Raw genomic sequence first — 22,464 nt, forward strand, 5'->3', positions numbered from 1 at the left:
GTGGTAGAGCATCTCTGGGTTCAGTTCCCAGTACCATAAAGAAAAAAATTAAAAATCTATCTACAGTGCCTGAGATAACTTTCAAATTGTAAGCAAAATTAATTTTCCTGAATGGGAAAACCTACCCATTTAGAGAGATTAGAATAGGAGAGAATAATGAAATGGAATCACAGAGAATGTTGCTTTTTTGCCTCTTTCTTAGGGGACTTCTCACAAGATCCATGTGAAACATTGCTTCTGTTATATGAGTTTGAAGTTAAAGCCAAAATGAAAGATCCATCACTGGACAGCTTCCTGGAATCGGTGTGGGAACTGCCTCATTTAGAAAGTAAAACATTTGAAACAATCGCATGTAAGAACTATATTTATGCTTTTGTAAGCCTAGTGCCCATTTAGATCTTACTATTTTCTTTTCTTTCTTTGCTCATCTTTCTTACCTCCAGGTGGGAAACATTTTTTCTCCCTCTCTAATGGCATTCTTAAACTATTTTGTATTACAATCATTCGTACAATTTATCTCCTTAGGTTCATGAAAAATAATTATGTATATTTATTGCACTTATAAACCCCTAGGGAACTGCATTGCTCATGATAGGTGCTCAAATTTATTCTATGTGTGGAATTTAATTATGTAACTACACAATAGGGAAGCTCAAACTTCAGAAAGTCACTTTATCACAGCTAGATTGAAATGATAATTGACTGCTTCACTGACTGAAGATGACACAATTGTAACTGTTTATTGAAATGTCAGAGAAATATTGGAAAATTTTTAACACAACTGCCACACTCACATTTGTAGTTGAAATACAGGTGGGATTTAAGGACTCGGGGGCTTTTGGAGAGTGGACTGCACGAAATGGCCTAATTTTCTTCCCTTTGTATCAGGGACTTGAGTGTAGGTTACCTCTAACACTATTAGGTACACTGAAGTACACAACATTCACATTTACCTTTCCTTGGTCTTGCCAAGACAGAATTCCTAGAGCCATGGAACAAATGATATATATTTTATGAACATGTGATGATGACCTTGTATAATGGAACTCCAATTCTAGAGGCATCTGGAAAATGCATCTGGAAGTTTTAGAATTAATTACCTCTGATATTCACTCTAGTTTCCTATTTTTAGTACCTGGCAAGAAGCAGTATATAAAAATATTAAATCTGTTTTTGATTAGTATTCTTTTACTGATCTTCTTTCTGTTTCTTTCTTGGTGTGCCCTTCTTTGACTATGGTTCATAAAATTGTTGCTTCACCTGTATGACTGTATACAGGGCCATAGAAACAATAGGTTTTCTGTTGATGTTTGTTGAAGAAAGGCTGTAACCTGACAATTCTACCATGCTACTCTGCCTAGAAAGAAGAAGCTACCTCTAAAAGCATCTGTGGATTCATCATTTTATAAAATTCATCTTCATTGTGTGTGTGTGTGTGTGTGTGTGTGTGTGTGTGTTTAATCTGCTTCAGGCTAGTTTCATTAGAGAAAGCAAGTTGTAGCCTGGGGTGAAAACTGTGATGGATAAGATTATGGTGTTCTCAACCTTTTTTCTTCCCTCCCTGTAGTATTAGCTTTGGAAATGCCTGCATACTATCCTTCTATCGCTCTCAAGGCCTTGAAAAAGGCTTTGTTGCTCCACAAAAAGAAAGAATCAATTGATGTTTTAAAATACAGGTTAGTAAATGTAATTCAACACCCAATCCAGGATTTTTAATAGCCAAAAGAACTATAGTGGATATCCCATAAATAATCAATTATAATCAACTGGTTCAACTTAAAAGATGATGGGGGAAGGGGTCCCTCCTATGAATAGCTCCATACTGAGGGTTGTATTACAGACCAAGAATTGTTTAGGTCAAAGAGTCGGATTTTCTCTAAGGAGAGCAAGAGGAAAAAAAGTAATTTACTTGATTATATGTATATAATAAAACTACTAAGTACCTTCCTTTCTTTTTTTAGGGGAGTATACTGGGAATCGAATCCAAGGGGCACTTGAAAGATGAGTCACATATCCCCAGCCCTTTTTTATATTTTATTTTATTTTATTTATTAGGGTCTCACTGAGTTGCTTAGAGTCTTGCTAAATTGTTGAGGCTGGCTTTGTACTCTCGATCCTCCTACCACAGCCTCCCAAGTTGCTGGGATTACAGGCATGCACCACCATACCTGGCACCTTCTTTCCTTTGTTTCATTACTAGATATTCAAAATAAACAGAAAGGTAGAGTTGAGAATATAGCTCAATGGCAGTGTACTTGCCTACCATGTTTGAGACCCTGGGTTTGATCCCTAGGACCACAAAAACAAACCAACCAATGGTACAGAAAAATACTTGCCTCAGAAAAATATTTGCCTCAGATTTTTTTTAATAACTTTTTTTTAAGAGAGAGTGAGAGAGGAGAGAGAGAATTTTTAATATTTTTTAGTTCTCGGCGGACACAACATCTTTGTTTGTATGTGGTGCTGAGAATCGAACCCGGGCCACACACATGCCAGGCAAACGCGCTACCGCTTGAGCCACATCCCCAGCCCCTGCCTCAGATTTTTTTCTAAGCACTTTTTAAGCACCAGTAAGTGTTGTATGAAGTATTATTTACTGGAGAGTTTTTGTTTTCTGTGTCTAGACATGAGGAAAAATAGACGTGTGTGATTTTTTTTTTCCTCTGGAAAACTTCATTACAGTCTTTCTGTTCTAAGACATAAGAGACAGTTTTCTTGGAATTATTTCCCAATTTAAATCCCAATTCCCTTGCCCATTTGAGGAAGTAACAAGATGCTTTTAAATGCCTATAAATTGAACCAGCTCATGAAATATAATAAACCGCTACTCCTTTGTGCTAGAAACTAAAAAAGAGTGAAAGACAGCCATAGGTGTGATAAAAGAAAAGATTGGTCAACCCCTTTTACAGCTTCAAAAATCTGTCTTCTGAGGTTGGAGGCCAGATAAAACCAAGGGAAGAACAGAAGTGTTTTGAAGCTTTTAGTCTGGGATGAGATCCAGATTTTACTTATCTTAACCATTGAAGCCAATGATTTCTTTCCTTATGGGATGAGTTTTCTCTTTTTGATTTTCAGCAAATGTATGCACATCTTGATTAACCTTTCAGTGCCAGATGGGACATCAAGTGCAGAGCTCTGTCCCATGGAAGAAGTTTGGGGATATTTTGAAGATGTTCTGAGCCTTATTAGCCATACTGTAAGTCAAACTTCCAGCTAATATTAAACTTTGAGCTAATTTTAAAGAACTGAACTATCGTATATTAGAAACAATATGGAATCATGCTTTTGATATGAGTTTAGGGCAAATTCACATTGTAATATGGTTATGAACTACAAAATTTCTCTGGGATTTTGAAATATAAGTAGTTAAAAGCACAAATTTTCTAATACAAGCATATTATGAATTAAGTCAAAATATCAGCACCATTGGCCATCTTGAACTACTTTGTATTTTCAAAGCCTAGTAGAATTTTACTTCCCCTGTGATGATGGTGACTTTGTGAAAATATTATTCTCACCATTTCTCAGAGGCAGGTGATTAAGTAGAAGAAATAAGAAATACCTGTACTTTTTAGTCCCTCTCTGCTGATTTCTTTTACTTTTTCAGTGCAGATTTCTTTAGTGCTTTTTTAAAGCTAGCTTTACTGAGTATAATATACATATCATAAAATTCACCCATTGAATATGTGCAAGTCAGTATATTTTAGAGTAGTACAACTATCATCACAGTTCAGCTTTAGAACATTTCTATTACCTCCCTGCCAAAAGTTTCTTGCCCACTTGCAGTCCCTGCTTCTACCTGCAACCCAGACAACCACAGAACTGTTTTCTATCTCTCTAGATTTTTCTGGATGTTTCACATGAATAGAATCATACAATATGTGGCCTCTTGTGTCTGACTTCTTTCACTTAGTATTATATTTTTGAGGTTCATCCATGTTGCAGCATTATCAGTATTTCATTCCTTTTTCTTTGGTTGAATAATATTCTGTTGAATGGTTATACTACATGTCTATCCATTTATTCATTGATAGACATTGAAGTTGTTTCCAATTTTTGGCTATTATGAATGCTTCTGCTATTAATTCATATACAAGTCTTTGTGTAGCATATGATTTCAATTATCTTTGCTATATACCTAGAAGTAAAATTTCTGGGGTCACTGTTTAACTTCTCAAGGAGCTGTAATCAGTTTCCCAAAGTGGTGGCACCATTTTACATTCCCACTAACAGCAAATGAATGTTATAATTTCCTTACATCTTTACCAGCATTGTTATTTCCCCTCTTTTATTATTATAGCCATCCTAGTGGGTGTGGAGTGGTAGTTCATTGTGATTTAACTTATAGTTTTTTGTTGGCTAATGATGTTGGTCATATTTTTCATGTACTTATTGATCTTTTAATTTTCTTTGGAAAAATGTCTAATTATTTTCCTGCTTTTAAAACTAAGTCATCTTTTATTGAATTGCAAGAGTTCTTAACGTAGACTAGATATAAGTCCTTTATAGGATATATGATTTGTAAATATTTTCTCTCAATCTCTTCATTTTGTTAATGGTATCATTTGCAAAGCAAAAGTTTTGAATTTTAATGAAGTCTAACTTATCTATTTTTCTCTCTTATAGATAGAGGTTTTGGTCATGCTAAGAAATCCTTGCCTAACCCAAGTTTGTGAATATTTTCTCTTATGTGTTGTTGTATTTATATTTTTAGCCTTTAAGTATAGCTCTATGATACATTTTGAGTTAATTTTTGTTTATGGTGTGAGGTAAGGGTCTAACTGGGGTTTTGTTTGGTTTTGCATAGTGAGTATATTCCTCTCTTGTTGGACTTGAGTTTTCTCACTTGTAAAATGGAAATAGTACCTACTCTCACTGTCCCACACTAGAGTTGTAAGGATCAATGGAAATACTATGTGTGTTGTAAACTTTAATTTGGCATGTAAGGTGGTACTGTTATTATAAGGGAGCTATAAAACATTAAAAGAAGGTTAGATTAAAGTCAGAAAGTCATTATTTGTATCCATGTTAATATCTAAGGATATTGAGTGCTCTGGGCTCAACTATTCTTCATATACAAGTAAATACCTGCAAATCACAACAGATGGTGGAATAGTATAGCATGTTGAAAACCTGGTACAAATTCGCACTGACTAAAGAAGACTAAAATTTTCCTGGAGCTGTGTAATTATGGTCTTGTGAATTTAAGTTTTTTTTTTTTAAACTTCACTATTGAAACTTTTTAAAAAATTTTTACTATCTTTTGGGACAAAGAGAAAATTCCATTGCTAAGCTATGAACTTCATTTGGACCTTCCAGTGTGTTTATCATAGTAACTAATAAAAATTAAAATTAGATTGTGCTTTAACTCCACATTGATTAATTTCCATAGTCTCTATGTGAGGCCAAAAATTCTCTAAGCATTTTGGTTTTGCCACTTTTATTCAGTCTTATTACAGATGCAAGTTCTCTGACTCAGGTTGGCTAAGCTTATTACTGTTTTCTATTTTTCTGATGAGTTTCCCATCTATTGTTGTTCATGCCTTGAAACATGACTGGATAGTTAGCTTTTTAATAGAGATTAATTTAATAACCTTCTTGGCTCTTTACCTTGTGCATGTTGCTTTCTCCTGTATGATTGAATGTGCTATGCATCTCCTTTGTTTTAAATGCTGCAGAGAAAATTCTGCTTTTGTTTAGTTGACTTTTTAAATGACTAGTCATGCATTAATAATTTATTGAGCAAATAACCTTTATCAAGTGCCTCCATACACTGGTAGAATGCCTATTACATAAACATAAATCCTCCCATCTCACAGCGTCATGCATTACAGTTTATAAAGCACTCTTACATCCATTATCTCATATAACCCCCCACAGCAATTCTATAAAGTAGATAGTGCTGCTATTATCCTTAATTTACAAATGAGGAAAATTTTAAGATTCATAAAAGTCAGGTTATCATTTGGCTAAGGTCATTTATGGCTGATGAATAAGAGTTAGGAATGGAACCCAGGCCTTCTGACCTCATATCTTAGATGGAGGCACTCTAACAAAATACCATAGACTGGATGACATATAAATAATGGAAATTTACTATCCCAATTCTGGAGGCTAGAAAGTCCAAGCTGGAGGCTAGAAAGTCCACTGATTTGGTCTTCAGTAAGAGCCTGCTTCCTCATAGATGGGCCATCTTCTCATTATAACCTCATCTTGCAGAAAGGGTAAGGGACCTCTCTGGGGTCTAATTTATAAGGGCACTAATCCTAATGAATGATCACTGCACCTTTCACTACCTTATCATCTTTCATTGGCCCAACCTACTAATACCATTACCTTAAAGTAGAATTTTAACATATGAATGGAGGGACATAAATATCCAGCCCATTGTTCCTCAATTATAGGGCTCTTTGCAATAGAACACACACCTTTACCAGTTCTTGCTAGGAAATTTTATTTCAAAGGAGAGGCTCAGATTGATATTGAGAAGCTACTGCCAATGAAAAAACCTGGGGCGGGTCACACACATTTAAGCATGCAGTCCTACGTACTCTTCAGTAGGTTCATATTCTAGATTACTTTTAAAAGGTAGTAGGTTGTTCAGCTTTTTAAAATTAAATTGTTATTCTGAAATAATTATAGATTCACATGCACTTACAAGAAATAACAGAGGTTCTGTGCACTCTTTTTTATGCCTTTATTTATTTTCATGTGGTGCTAAGGATCAAATCCAGTGCCTCACCCATGCTAGGCAAGTGCTCTACCACTGACAATTGCAGCCCCAGATTCTGTGTACTCTTTACGCAGCTTCCCCCAGTGGTAGCATCTTAACAAAACTCTGTTATACAATATCACAACAAGGATGGTGGCATTGTTATAGTCAAGACACAGAACATTTTCATCACCACAGTGATTCTTCATGTTGCCTTGCTATAGCCGCTCCCCACTCCAAGCCTTTCCTTAAATCCTGGCAACCACTAATCTGTTACCAGTTTCCATAATCATGTCATTTCTCGAATGTTATATAAATAGAATCATAAAGTATATCTTGAGATTTGGAATAGTACAATACAAAACCTTTTGAGATTGTCTTTTTCCACTCAGCGTAATTCTCTAAAAGATTCATCAAGTTAGTATGTGTCACAAAAGGACAAATACTGTATGATTCCACTTATGTGAAGTACCAAGTAGTTAAATTCATGGAGATGGAAAAATAGAGTGGTGGTTGCTAGGGACTGAGAAGGGGTATTGTTTAATAAGTACAGAGTTACATTTTGCAAGATTTCAGTTCTGTGGATGGATGGATGGATGGATGGATGGATGGATGGATGGATGGATGAATGGATGGATGTATGTATGTATGTTGGTGATAGTCGCATAACAGCATGATTATGAACTATACACTTAAAAATGACTTAAGCCAGGCACAGTACTGCATGCTTGTAATCCCAGCAGCTTGGGAGGCTCAGTCAGAAGGATCATGTGTTCAAAGCCAGGCTTAGCAACTTAGCAAGGTCCTAAGCAACTCAGCAAGACCCTGTCTCTAAATAAAATATAAAACAGGGATGGGATATGGCTCAGTGGTTAAGCACCACTGGGACCACTGGGTTCAATCCCTGGTACCCCCCTCCCAAAAAATATTTAAGCTGGGTGTGATGGTACACACCTATAATCACAACAAATTCAGGAGGCTGAGACAGAAGATTGCAAGTTCAAAGCCATCCTCAGCAACTTAGCAAGGCCCTAAGCAACTCAGCGAGACCCTATCTCAAAAATAAAAGAGTTGGGGATGTAGCTCAGTGGTAGAGTACCCTTGAGTTCAATTTCTAGTACCAAAAAAAAAAGTTTAAGGTGGTAAACATTATGTTATGTGAATTTTACCATTTATAAAAGTGATGGGAAAAAAATCTTTGTCAGATACTGTAATATTTCTTTCTTCTCATTTTAGTATTGTTTGTCTTTTTAATTTAATTTGAGATCTTGCCAGTTCTTAGTGTAATGAGTAATTTTTTTTGAGACATAGACATTTTCTTGTTATGTTATGAGCCCCTGGATCTCATTTAAATCTTCTCTTTCATCTAAATCTTACTTCCTCCAAGCCTCACATCTCCCTGAGGCCGGAATTGAGGCTCATGCAAAGGCATCTTTGATTCAGACTTTGATATTGTGTTTCTTCTAGATTTCTGTAGTTAGTTTCCTCATTGCTCTTTTGTTCTTTCTTCATCAGTTTTTCCTTTGCATCCTTATCAAATGTATCTCCCCAAAACACAACTCCATATTTCCCTGATCTTGAGACTATCCTTAACTTCATCCAACCCAAAAAACAAGACAGGGATTTTCCAGACAGTACTTAATATTCTCTTAATCATCAGACTTCATCTTCTCCTCTCCCTGCTTCCTCTCAAATTGAAGCAGGATCTTCCTTCAAGAAAACATGTCCCTCACTACAACTCCTTTTTTTCTCAGCAGAAGAGACTCAATTACCTTGACCTTTGCTCTCAGTATCACTGTGTATTTTGTTTATATCACACCTGTCTTCCACTTCTCTCTTCACTTAAAATCTGTCTTCTCTCTCTTAATTACCAGTATTGTCATGGACTGGAACATCATGGGCACATTTTCTTTCCTTCCTTGGAAATTTCATCATTATTTTTTTATCCTAAGTGACTTTGGCATCCACCTTAGCAATTATTCCACCTTGTAGTTTCTTTTTTTTCTTTCTTTTTTTTTTTTTTGGTACCAAGAATTGAACCCAGGGGCACTTAACCATTGAGCCACATCCCCAGCCCTTTATATAATTTTATTTTGAGACAGGATCTTGCTAAATTGCTTAGGGACTTGCTAAATTGCTGAACTTGGCTTTGAAGTTGTGATCCTTCTGTCTCAGCCTCCTGAGCCACTGGGATTACAGGCATGCACCAGTACACCTGGCTTCACCTTCATTTTTTACCTCAGAGTTTTTCTACTGACCATACTGTCTCTCTCACTTCCCCCACATATATTATTGGCTCTCATTTGGATCTCAAATAACTCTTCTCACTCTCATACAATCCAATCTGATTACACACTTTTCCTCTCTCTTTCCCCCTTCCCCCACCCCTACTCTTTTGTTTTTTTGTTTTTTTAGTTATACCTGGTCTTCCTTTTTTTTTTTTTTTTCAAATCTAGTGACTGAACACCATCAGTTCTTCTGCCCCTGGTCTTGAACAGCACAATAACTAAAGAAGAAAAACACAGAACCATTCAGATCTAGCCCAGTACAGATTCATGTTGTTAAGCTTTCAATGGATGCTCATTGCTCTTCCAAAATACTTGCATTCCTTGCTGGGCTTGGTGTCTTACATCTGTAATCCCAATGGCTTGGGAGGCTGGGGCAGGAGGATCCAAGCTCCAAAACCAGCCTCAGCAATTTAGTGAGGTTCTGAGCAACTTGGAGAGATCCTGTCTAAAAATAAAATATAAAAGGGCTAGAGATGTGGCTCAGTGGTTATACACCCCTGGGTTCAATCCCCAGTACCAAAAAACAAAAAAAGAACTTGCATTCCTGTCAACCTTTTGGAAAACTCAAATAGCTGATTCAAATCTAATCTATCCTTATAAAAATTTTATACCTTACTCATTCCTAATTAGATGTTCTCGTATCTGCGTGCATGTGTGTGTGTGTGTGTGTGTGTGTGCATGCGCGCGCGCATGCTGTGTGCGTGCACGCACTGCTGGGGATGAAGCACAGGACCTCACATATCTATATAAGCACTCTACTGCTGAGCTATATCCCCAAACCTTTTTATTTTATTTTGAACAGGGTCTTGTTAAGTTGTCCAGGCTGGCCTCAAACCTGCAATCCTCCTGCCTCAGCCTCTTGAATAGCTGGGATTACAGGTTTGTGCCCTATACCCAGCATATTTTTTTTAATTCAGAAGATCAAGGACATAAAGTATAAGATTCCTCATTAACCAATATTTCAATGATAGCCTCTGCCCCGTACGTATCTACTCACCTATCCTCTTTTCCAAAAACATATTTCCTCAACCTTATTCATCAATTCAGTCCTCTTCTATCTCCTGGATTACTTTCCTGTCTCTTCATCATTTTCAATCTCTATCTTTCAATGATCTTTTCTGCCTTAAAAAAGGCGTTGGTCTCTAATATTATGTACAACTATCATGCATTAATTAAAAATATTTAAAAGGCATAGGTCTCAAACAAATGGGAATATATCCACAATCTTGGATAAGAAGCCTCAATATTATAGAGTCAATTTCCCTAAATTCAGTGCAATAAATTCAATCAAGATAAAATTCTCATTGGGATTTTTTAAAAGATGGACATGATATCTTTATTTGCTTGTTTTTTTTATTTGCTTATTTTTATGTGGTGCTGAGGATTGAACCCAGTGCCTCACACATGTGTGGCAAGCACTCTACCGCTAAGCTATAGCTACAGCCCTCAATGGGATTTTTTTTAAATATATTTTTTTAGTTGTAGGTGAACACAATGCCTTTATTTTTATTATTTATTTATTTTTTTGGTGCTGAGGATCAAACCCAGTGCCTCACTTGTGCTAGGTGGGTACTCTACCACTGAGCCACAACCCCAGCCCTCAGTGAGATTTTTTAAATTAAACTTAATAAAGTGATTCTAAAATTTTCTGCAAAACAAAAAGATGAGCCATAACAACCAATAAAGTTTTGCTTGGCTTGGTGGTACACACCCTATCAAATATTTGTTTATAAAGTAATATTAACATGTAATATTATTATAAACATCCACAAATAGATTAGTAGGAGAAGATAATGCCCAAGAGAATGTCCACATAACTATGAGAACTTAGTATTCAATAAGGGGTATATATTAAATCACTGAGGTGAGGATGGCCTTTTAAAATTTTTATTATTTTTATTTATTTATTTATTTATTTATTTATTTTGGTACTGAGGATTGATCCCAGGGGAACTTAACCACTGAGTCACATCCCAGTCCCTTTTTTATTTTTTATTTTGAGACAGAGTCTTGCTAAGTTGCCTAGGGCCCCACTAAATTGCTGAGGCTGATTTTTTTTTATTGATTATTTAAAGCATTACATAGCTCATGATATATCATCTTTCATACATTTGACTCAAATTGTGTTTTGAACTCCCATTTTCACCCCAAATACAGATTGCAGAATCACATCTGTTACATATTCACATTTTTACATAATGCCATATTAGTGACTGTTGTATTCTGCTACCTTTCCTATCCCCTAGCTGAGGCTGATTTTGAACGTGTGATCCTCCTGCCTCAGTCTCCTGAGCCACTGTGATTACAGGTGTGTGCCACTGCACCTAGCTAGGAAAACATTGTTTTTAATCATGGGATAAAGAGGTTTCACCCAAAAAAGTACGAAAAAAGATTCATTTACATAAAGTAATAAATGACTCAAGCTACCACAAAAGGTTTTAAAACAAGCTGTAGATTTGGATAAAATATCCAGAACATTTAAATTAAAAATCACATTAGAGTCAGGCAGGGTGGCACAAACCTGTAATTTCAACTACTCAGGAGTCTGTGGCAGGAGGATCATGAATTCGAAGCCAGCCTGGGCAACTTAGCAAGACCCTGTCTCAAAATATTTTTTTAAAAAGGGCTAGAAATTTAGAATAGTGATAGATTGCTTGTTGAAAATGTTCAAGGCTCCGGGGTGAATCCCCAGCACCATGAAAAAAAAAAAGGTAAAAGAAAATCACATTACAAAGGCTAAATTCCTAGAAAGTGTAGCCAAGAAAAGCATGAGGGCTCCCTTCCTCCACCCTCCTTCCACTCATAATACCTACCCAAGGCAAGTCAGATTAAGCATATTTTGGCTGCAGTTGCCCTTTCCCCAGCTCACACATAGGCAAGAGTTTCCACATCCAGAGAGGTAAACCCAGAAGATACTACTGCCCTACCTAGCATCCTGCTTTTAAAATAAGGATGCCAGTCAGGAAAAAGGATTTACACCCCACCCCCTGAAGCTCTGGAGCAGCAGCTGAGACATTTCTCCCAAGGGGAAAGCCAATCCATAAGAACAGAAAGCTTCAAACTTCTCCCCCAAAGATCTCACTTTCCTTGAGATAGTGTGGAGAGGTTCAAGCCAAAGGGTGCTCTTGAAACCAATGAATATTTTGGTGGTAAGCAATGAGAGGAAGGCATTGGCTCTATTTGAATAAGAAGCTAGCTCATAGCCCAGCTAGATTATCAGAGAGAATCATGGAAAGAGCTAAAAAGTGACCTACAGGGGTCAGAACAAACCACAAAAACTTGACTCAAAAACTATAACTATAATGTACTAATTAAAAAAAATTAATGCACAAGACCAAAAAAACTACCCCTTGAGAGTGGCCTGAATCTCATTGGATCAGAGTGTGGAACAATTTATGCCCCAGGGGATTATTGAAAACAGTGCAAACCTTGGTGCAATTAGTGGAACCTAACAGCTAGATGTGCTAGCAGCAGCGGCAGAGAGTTTAAGAGACATCATTAAAAGAGATAGTCCCTTGGGGCTGGGGATGTGGCTCAAGCAATAGCGCACTTGCCTGGCATGTGTGTGGCCCAGGTTTGATCCTCAGCACCACATACAAACAAAGATGTTGTGTCCGCCGAAAAACTAAAAAATCAATATTAAAAAAATTCTCTCTCTCTTTAAAAAAAAAAAAAAAGAGATAGTCCCAGCTACTTGGGAGGCTGAGGCAGGAGAATTACAAATCCAAGACCAGCTTCAGAAACTTAATGAGACTCTTATCTCAAAAGTTTTTTATAAAAGGGCTGGGCATGTAGCTCAGTCGTAGAGCTCCTCTGGATTCTACCCCCAATAATCCCTCCATCATACATAAAAAGAGTATGATCCTGACATGAGGCTATGCATATAAATCAATGAGATAGAATAAAGAATGCAGAAACATTCAAATTTATTTTTTAATATTTTCTTTTTTAAAAATATTTTTAGTTGTAGATGGACATTATAACTTTATTTTATTCATTTATTTTTTATGTGGTGCTGAGGATTGAACCCAGTGCCTCACGTATGATAGGCAAGTGCTCTACCACTGAGCCACAACCCCAGCCCTCAAATTTATTGTCAATTGATTTGTGTGTATGAGTGTGTGTTACTAGGGATTGAACCTAGGATCTTGTATGTGCTAGGAAACTATGCTAAAAGTGAGCTATATCCCTATTTTTTATATTTTATTTTGAGATAGGGTCTTAATCAATTGCTCAGGCTAGCCTCAACCAAGACCCTCCTGCCTCAGCCTCATGAGTAACTGGGATTACAGGTGTATGCCACCACACTCAGTGGCAGTTAGTTGATTTTTTAAATATTTTTAGTTGTAGGTGGACACATACCTTTATTTTATTTATTTATTTTTATGTGGTGCTGAGGATTGAACCTAGTGTCTCACATGTACTAGGCAAGCATCTACCACTAAGCCACAACCCTAGCCCCAGTCAGTTCATTTTTTATAAAGTTGTCAAGTCCATCCAATGGGGGGGGATAGTGTTTTTTTTTTAATTTTTTTATAGTTATAGATGGACACAATACCTTTATTTAATTTATTTATTCTTATGTGATGCTGATAATCGAACCCAGTGCCTCAGGTGTGCTAGGCAAGCACTCTACTGCTGAGTTACAACCTCAGCCTGGTAATAGTGTTTTTAATAAATAGTGTTCAGACAAATTGATAGTTACATGGAAAGGAAGGAAATTTGAACCCTGACTTCCCACCATATAGAAGAGTAAATCAAAGGTCTAAATGTAAGAGCTAAAATAATCAAACTCTTAGAAAGAAGCATAGTCTTAAATCTTCTGTGATCTTGGATTAGGCAATTGTTTCTTAGATATGACACCATGAGTACAAGCAATGAAAAAAATAGATCAATTAGGTTTCAGCAAAATTAAAACATTTTTTTCTATAAAGGACACCATTGAGGAAGTAATAAGGCAGCCCAAAGAATGGGAGTAAATCTTGGAACTCATATGTGTAGTAAGAGATTTTTTATTGGAATATATAAAGAACTCTTATGGGCTGGGATGTGGCTCAATGATAGAGTATTTGTCTAAGCATGCAAAAGGCCCTGGGTTCCATGCCCAGTACCACATAAAAGAAACAAAAAGGAATTCTGACAACTCTGAAAGACAACTTTTTTTTTTTTTTTTTTTTTTTTTTTTTTTTTTTAGTGAGCAAAGCATTTGACGTGACATTTCTCCAAAGAAAGTATCCAAATGGCCAATAAGCATATAAGATATGATTTTTATTTGTGTATCTCTGATAACTAATGATATTGAACATGGACTACTCCTTAACACCCAGTAAGATATAAGCTATAATTTAAAAGATAGTAAAAAAGTGTTGACAAGAAATTGGTACCCTCACATAGTGTCTGTTATTGTAAAATGGTATGGTACAGATACTTTGAAAAATAGCCTGATGGTTCCTCAGAAGGTTATACATAACTACCATGTGGCCCTCAAATTCTACTCTAAACCAGGTACAGTGGTGCACACCTATAATCCCAGCTACTCCAGAGGCTGAGGCAGGAGGATCCCAATTTCTACATCAGCCTAGGCAATTCTAGTGGACTCAGTCTCAAAATAAAAGAGTTGTGGGTTGTAGCTCAGAGGTAGAGCGCTTGACTAGCATGCATGAGGATCTGGGTTCCATCCCCAGTATCACTAAAACAATAAAAAAGAAAGAAAAAAAATCCACTCTCACTCATATACCCAAGAGAAATGTGAAAACATATGTATAAAGACTCATACAAATATTCATAGCAGATGTATTCATATGGCCAAAAATGGAAACAACTTAAATGTCTATCCATCAATGAATGGATAAACAAAATGTGGTATTTCTATGTAGTGGTATATCCTTTGACTATAAAAGGAATGAAGTTCAGACATACACTATAACATGGTAAACCCCAAACACATTATGCTGGGATAGGGATTTAGCTCAGTAGCAGAGAAATTGCCCAGCATGCATGAGGCCCTGAATCCAATCCTCAGCTGTAAAAAAAAAAAAAAATGTGTGTGTGTGTATGCTAAGTGAAAGATGCCTGTAAAAGAGACCACATACTGTCTGACTTGGTTAATCTTAAATTTCCAGAATATAGTGATATATGACACAAAAATTAGATTAGTGGTTTCCCTGGGCTTGAGGGGGATTGTATTGGGGGGGGGGGGTGAGGAAGGAGTTAATGGGCACAAAAATTTCCTTTGGGAATGATGAAAATATTCAGAAATTGATTGTAGTCATGGTGGCAGAACTCCTTGAATATACTGACAATTGAAGTGTATACTTTTAAGTAGGTAAACTGTATGGTATGTAAATTTTATCTCAGTAAAGTTGATATATACAATATTCACTTTGGGGAATCTATGCTTAAAAAGATGGGCATTTGTGCTCTAAAATATCTACAATTCAGTTAGAGATTTGCATGACTGCCAATATGTAAAGTTGTTGAGGACAGAGATAACTGATTTCAAATCTGAGCCTCCAAAAATCATCAGAGCAAATTCACTGGCAGGAATGTGTATTTTACATTGGCAACTCCGTGTTGCTTTGAGGTGAGTAACTGAAGAGATGCATTTCTTTATTGAGGATTAACAATTATCTTGAGCAATACAAGACATGAGGGTAGCTAATGCAAATTGAAATAAAACTCCAGTGGTCCCTAAGCCATTGAATGGCACCATCATTCCTCTCACTTGCCAAAGCCAAGCATCCAGAAGTCATCCTCATGCCTCCTTTACTCCCATTTCTAATTTATCACCAAGATCTGTCAATTCTATCTTCTATAAATATTTCTTCAGTTCATCTACTTCTCATCTTCCAACATCCACAACTAGTTCAAATTATCTTGTTTTATCTCGGGTACTACAGGAATCTTTTGTCTGGTCTTATATCTACTCTTGCTTGCTTCTAAGCTTTTATTCATCCAGCAACCAGGGGGATCATTTAAATTTTCAAAATTTAAATTGGTGTGACCTTACTTTATCCTCTTTTTAAAAAATATTTATTTTTTTACAGTTGTACACAATAATTTATTTTTTTAATGTGGTGCTTAAGATCGAACCCAGGGCCTTGCACGTGTGAGGCGAGCACTCTACTGCTGAGCCACAACCCCAGCCCCACTTTATCCTCTTTTGTAATTTCCCATTGCTCTCCAAACAAAGACCAAAGTCCTAAACGTAGCCTATGAGGTCCTGCCAATCTGTCTTAATCTTGAGCTACTCTTTCCCTCATTCTGCACTGTTAACCACACTTTACAAGGCAAATAACTACCCACTTATAGACAAATATGATGGTCCCTGGTCTTCATTATTGACCATTGCTTCCTTATCACAGCTCTTGTTTTCCCTTGTCTTGCATTTTCTCACCACTTCTCTGAGTTGTTGTTTCCCTCTTCCCATCCAACTACGAACATTCCCAATATTGTCTATCCTCTTTTCTATATTCCATACTTTTGTCTTTTAAGTAAATTGATATGCTTTATTACCTGAATCCAAGTACATGCCTACATGGTATGAGTAGGATAGAGATACACAGAGATTATATAAAATGCCCAGAATAGGCAAATTCATATAAACAGACAGTAGATTAGTGGTAGCCAGGCGCTGGAGAAGGAAGGAATGGGGAATGACTGCTAATAGATCATTACCTCACACCCTATGTATTGAAAATAGAACTTATCACTATCTTGATCCCTTATTCCCAGAAATGTTTCCTTCCATCTTTTTTTCTTTTTTTTCAATTTGTTCTACTTTGTTGCCATCTTTTCTTTTAATATTACCAGTATTCTCTGAAACTTTGTATTTTAGAGCCATTTTCTTTCTTTTTTTAAAAAAACTATTCAAATTATGAATTGTCAAGATCATTGTACTGTCATGTGTAGCTAAAAAAGATAGTTGTAGGGCTGGGGTTGTAGCTCTGTGGAGAGCACTCACTTCGCAAGTGTAAGACCCTGGGTTTGATCCTCAGCACCACATAAAAATAAATAAACAAAATAAAGATATTGTGTCCGTGTGTAACTAAAAAATAAATAAATAAATAAATTTAGTTGTAGATGGACACAATACCTTTATTTTATTTATTTATGTGGTGCTAAGGATCAAAACCAGTGTTCCATGCATGTGAGGCAAGCACTCTATCACTGAGCCACAACCCAGCCCTAGAGCCATTTTCAATTGACCTAACTTTTATTTCCTATATCAAATTGGTTACCAAGTTCTACTGATTCTCTCTTTAGAATGTTTCTTAACATCTTTTCATTGTCACTGTTTTACTTTGACCCCCAACACTTTATTCTTAGACTCTTACTATCCCCTTTAAACAAATCTTGGGCTGGGGGTAGCTTAGTGTTAGAATGCTTGCTGACATTTGGAAAGCCCTGAGTTAGACCCACAGCACTGCAAAAACAAGCAAGGAAGCAAACACACACCACCACCCCCAAGTCTTCCTGTCTGTGTTTTTTCACACTCCAGTCTTTTCTAAACACCACTGGCATCTTGATCTTATTAAAACTACAGTTTCATTATATCACTTTCTTCCCAAAATGTTTCAGTGCCTTTCCACTGGCAACAGAATAATTCCAAATCCCATGGCTTATAATGCAAAACCTCTTGCACTCTACCTCACAGGATATTAGTCCTTCTTACCAAGATTAAAAAGTAACATGGGCTGGGTATGGTGGCACATACCTGTAATCCCAGAGGCTTGGGAAGCTGAAGCAGAAGGATCACAAGTTCAAAGCTAGCCCCAGGAACTTAGTGAGACCCTAAGCAACTTAGTGAGACCCTGTCTCTAAATAAAATTAATAAATAAGGCTGGAGATAAGGCACAGTGGCTAAGCACCCTGGGTTCAATCCCTGGTACCAAAAAAAAAGTAACATGGTTTCTTTACTGTAAAACTTCCTTAAATGTTCAATGAATTAATATGCATTATAATGTTGCAAGAGGATGATATATAGAACACAGCATTTCCAAAACTTATTTGACTAAGAACCTTGTATTCATAGACCATCTGTTAACATTTCTGATGACACTAATGTTCTAAGGAAGAGCATGTAGGAAATGCTTAAAAAGCCCATCCTACACTTGAGTCTCCTTCCCCATTAATTACTCTACATAAATTGTCTGCTTAGGCCAGACCATATTATGCTTGCTCTCAAATACAAGAACAGAACTTGCTCTCAAATACAAGTCTTTATTCTCTTCTGCCCATTTGAAACAACCTTTTCTTTTTCTGTGAATCTATATTTTTATTTGTTGTTGATATTTAATTTTATATATCATAAAACTCACTATGTCAAAGTATACAATTCAAGCTGGGTACAGTGGTGCACGCCTGTCATCCCAGCAGCTCAGGAGGTGGGGGCAGGAGGATCGAGAGTTCAAAGCAAGCCTCAGCAAAAGTGAGGCACTAAGAAACTCTGTGAGACCCTGTCTCTAAAAAAAATATAAAATAGGTCTGGGGATGTGGCTCAGTGGTCAAGTGCTCCTGAGTTCAGTCCCTGGTACAAAAAAAAAAAAAATAAAGTATGCAATTCAGTGGATGTTGTTCACAGAATTGTACAACTATCACCATTCTCAAATTCCAGAACATTTTTATCACTCCAAAAGGAAACGCTGTACCCATTAGCAGACATTCCCTCATTCTTCTCTCCCCCAGCCCCTGGCTACCACTGATCTACTTTCTGTCTCTATGGATTTGCTTATTCTGGACATTTCATATGATCTCTGCATATCTCTATCTGGCTCATCTACCCTCAGATCATGTTTGTTTAGTCACTTTTTTTTTCATTCATTTGGTTAAAATGACAACACTCATACTCTGTATCACTGGACCAAGCTGTGAATACACAAAGTTGAATGACACTTTGCCTTCAGGGAACTCCCCCTGTTAGTGGTGGAGACAGACAAGAAGACAGTGTTAGAAGTACTTTTGTGGTACTAAGAGATTTGAGCAAGAAATGTGGAGAGTCAGGAAAAAACTCACTTAATAATTCACATTTAACTGGAAATTTAACCATTTGTTCATTCACTAATTCATTAAGAAAATTTTTATGTGCTTCCATTATGTGCCAGGCATAGTGTAGGACTCTGGAGATACAAAAACGGAACAAAAATAATCCTCTCTACTCCAAGGAACTCAACAGTCTGGAGGAGATAAATATATATATATAAGAAGAGACAATGTGTTAAAATATTGTGATGTAATTTGTACTAGAGGAATGGTATCGAGAAAGCTTACTGTGGGAACAGAGAAATAATTCTGCTTGTGAATTTGAAGAATAAGTAGAAGTTTGCCAATTGGACAAGGACAGAGAGAAAGATTTCAGGTAGAGACTAGGTCACCTCTGACTAAGCTATCCTAGCAGTCATCTCTTAATGAACTAGAGAATAAATAACTTTGTCACTCTGTCTAATCCTCAGTTACATGCTATGCGAAGTCATTTTTTTTCAGTACTGGAAATTGAATCCCAATGCTTCACACTCTACCACTGAGCTATATCCTCAGCAGTTAAGCTATCTTTATATATATGGATGCCTTGCCTCTCCAAAGGCATTGTGTCCTTTGTGATAAGAGCATTGTCTTATTCCTCACAGTGCCCTCATTGTCAAAATGTTTCTTATGCGTGGTAATTTTTTTATGGATCCAAATGACAGCTGAGACAACATCCTTGACACTGAAGAAGCTGTTGCCCAAGTGTTCTGTCACATCTCCCCCTTCAGGGGCCTGAGACCTTTTGTGCAGATGAAGGACTTTAACATGAATGCTCTTTTTATGCTCCACCTTGGGACTAATCCTTCTCACTATTGAAAAGTTCTGTGAAGAAGGTAATCTAATCCTGTGGTTAGTCATGGTAAAGGTGACTGATAAGGCTAAAGGACCATCATAGAAATGTGCCCTTTGTTCATATCTCAGTAGTAAAAATTAATATCATGTCTATTCCATGAGTAGAAATTGAGAACCTTGGGAAAATTACTTCTTGACAAACTCTAAAACGTGGAGGTAGGAATTGGGGAGACAATTGACAGAGGACAGCATCAAGGGAAGCCCCAAACAGGAAATAGGTTTTTCCTCTGTATCCTAATTCAGGGAGACCAGGAATTTGTCTCTAATTCTTTTTCAGTTGAAGAGGACCTCATTGCCTTTTCCATTTATGTTTCACTTCATGAAATGTTGCTAGGGAACATTCTACAGCTGATAGACTTCAAGTTGCTCTCCTACTGCCCAGAGCACAGGCTTTCCTTCGTGCTAGCAGAACATTCACTGTTTAAAATAATGAGACACAGCATTGATACAGGAAGAGCTACAATGAGTTGTGACAGTAATAACTGTAGAACACCCACTGTTCTTGATTTCAGGAAGGCTACCCAGAAATAGAGATTCTCTGGCTGATGACCAAATCCTGGAATACCGGAATACTTATGTTTAACAGGAGCAAGTATGTGTCTGCTGAAAAGTGGTGTGGCCTGGCGTTGCGTTTCCTTCATCACCTTGGCTCCCTCAAGGGAAACTATGAGACTCAGGTGAGGAGGGAAAGGGCTAAGGTAGCATGACTTACGGGGGAGAGAGTGTTTAGCTGGGCTCTCCATAAAGACCCAATGACCTTACTTGGCTAGGCAAGGATATTAATCATTTTTCCTCTCAGTGGTTTCATATAACTTCAGGAATTAGGGGACTGTACACAATAAACTCTTAGAGCAAAAACCAGGAAAGATGGAGAACAGGAGGAAACTTAGGGATAGCAAATAGAATCTAATTAAGAAGACTGCCAAGAGTGAGCTCTGGAAAGATGCGTCACTGTCAATGCCAGTGCATGCGGGGAAGGACGGGCCTCTGCTCAAAGCAATGGCTGTTCAAATAGGCATTTCCTCCAGGAACTATTTTCAGTTACAGGCAACTGGGCCATTAGCTAAACAGGAGAGGTTCAGTGGAGAAAAATCCTTGTTTCCAAATAAGAGCAAAGAATCCCAGGCACAATGGCATACACCTATGATCCCAGCTAATTAGGAGTCTGAAATGAGAGGATCTCAAGTTTGAGGCCAGCATGACAAACTTAGGGAGACCATCTCAATATATATCTATGGCTGGGGATATAGTTCAGTGGTAGAGTGCCTCTGGGTTCAATCCCCAGTACCACAAAAGAAAGAGAAAAGAATCTTTTCTGTTTTGAGTACCTTTGCCTGTTCCTAATTAAACAGATCTAATGCATTTGGATCCTCTACCTTAATAAAGGACTGTATTTGCTCCCACAAATGGATCCTTGGATGGCAGGAGATAAGGGTTAGAATTCTGTGGTATCACAATGGAACTTTCCCAAATTTCCTTTTCTTCTCAAGAAATTTATTTGCTATTTTCTTTTCTAGATGAATGCTCTGTATAGTGAGCTCATGGAAGTATTAGATAAAAAGAAGGGTTCACTTTTTAATGAAGAGTGAGAATTACCAGAGCAAAGTTTCTGAGCAGGCAAGCTCACAGCACTTGAAGAAGATGTATTGTCCTGAACTGCTGAATATTTCAATTTTTGCCATTTTCTCTTCGAGTTTTTGTTTCTGTTTTCTCATGCCATGTTTTCATGTTGGTGAATGAATTTTCTTAAATAAAAGCATTTTGACATTTACCCAGTGACCAGCTCATTTATAGGGAATGAATGAATTTTCCAAATTCCTAAAGATTATATTGAAATAGCCTGTGTGAGAGCAAGATGCTTTATGTACCTTGTGAGCAACAGGGAATGTTCATCCCAGTCCAACCACAACATTTTATTTCCAAAGTGCTTGAATTCCCAATACCTAAAGATGACAGAGAATCATAAACTTCATTGGAAGGATCTTCATGGTAATTTATCTGATTCATGAAATCTCTCTCTGGCATCCTTGAGAATTGGTTGCCCAGTCTCTATTAGAACATAATCTCTGTTAGGGAACTCCTAAGATAATTCATTCATTCTATCTATCTATCTATCTATCTATCTATCTATCTATCTATCTATCTACCTACCTACCTACCTACCTATCATCTATCTGTCATCATCTATATATCATCTTTCTCACTCTCACTGGTAAAGAGCTTTTCCTCATACTGAAGAGCAGTCTATCTCCCTGTGGCAAATCTGCCATCTCTGTCCCAGACACCCTTTGGAGAGTGGAAGATGCAAGTGAGCTGCTTCCTATCCTCTAGGTTTTTTTCTTTTTCAGGGTAAAGCATCTTCGGGCCCCTTAGCTGTTCCTCCATGTGATCTGGTCACCCTAACTTCTAAAAGCCAAGTCCCATGTTCCAGTGAGTATTGACCCATGCGGCCACATTCTGCCTAGACTAGCATTAGTGTTCTGTGAGATCATGTGGGTTTTTTCTCCCTGTTGATCTGTATTAACATTTTTAACTTTTGATTTTGAAATACTTTCATACTCAAGAAAAGTTATAGGTAAGCACAAAGAA

At 37.1% G+C, this 22,464-nt stretch overlaps 1 protein-coding gene across 1 annotated transcript in view; it reads left to right on the forward strand.

The window, feature by feature from the left end:
* Nucleotides 1-21,464, forward strand: part of TEX11 (testis expressed 11) — a gene marked incomplete at both ends in the record, with an annotated part of 301,635 nt that extends 280,171 nt beyond the window's left edge. Inside the window, 5 exons of the mRNA XM_081278131.1 lie at nt 203-352; nt 1,568-1,676; nt 3,076-3,196; nt 20,388-20,552; nt 21,393-21,464. Coding sequence (XP_081134257.1) covers nt 203-352; nt 1,568-1,676; nt 3,076-3,196; nt 20,388-20,552; nt 21,393-21,464 — 617 coding nt within the window. The remainder of the gene's footprint in view (nt 1-202; nt 353-1,567; nt 1,677-3,075; nt 3,197-20,387; nt 20,553-21,392) is intronic.
* Nucleotides 21,465-22,464: the final 1,000 nt, after the last annotated feature.

This window comes from Spermophilus citellus (assembly GCF_964194105.1).
Source record: "Spermophilus citellus genome assembly, chromosome: X".
Lineage (NCBI taxonomy): Eukaryota > Metazoa > Chordata > Mammalia > Rodentia > Sciuridae > Spermophilus > Spermophilus citellus.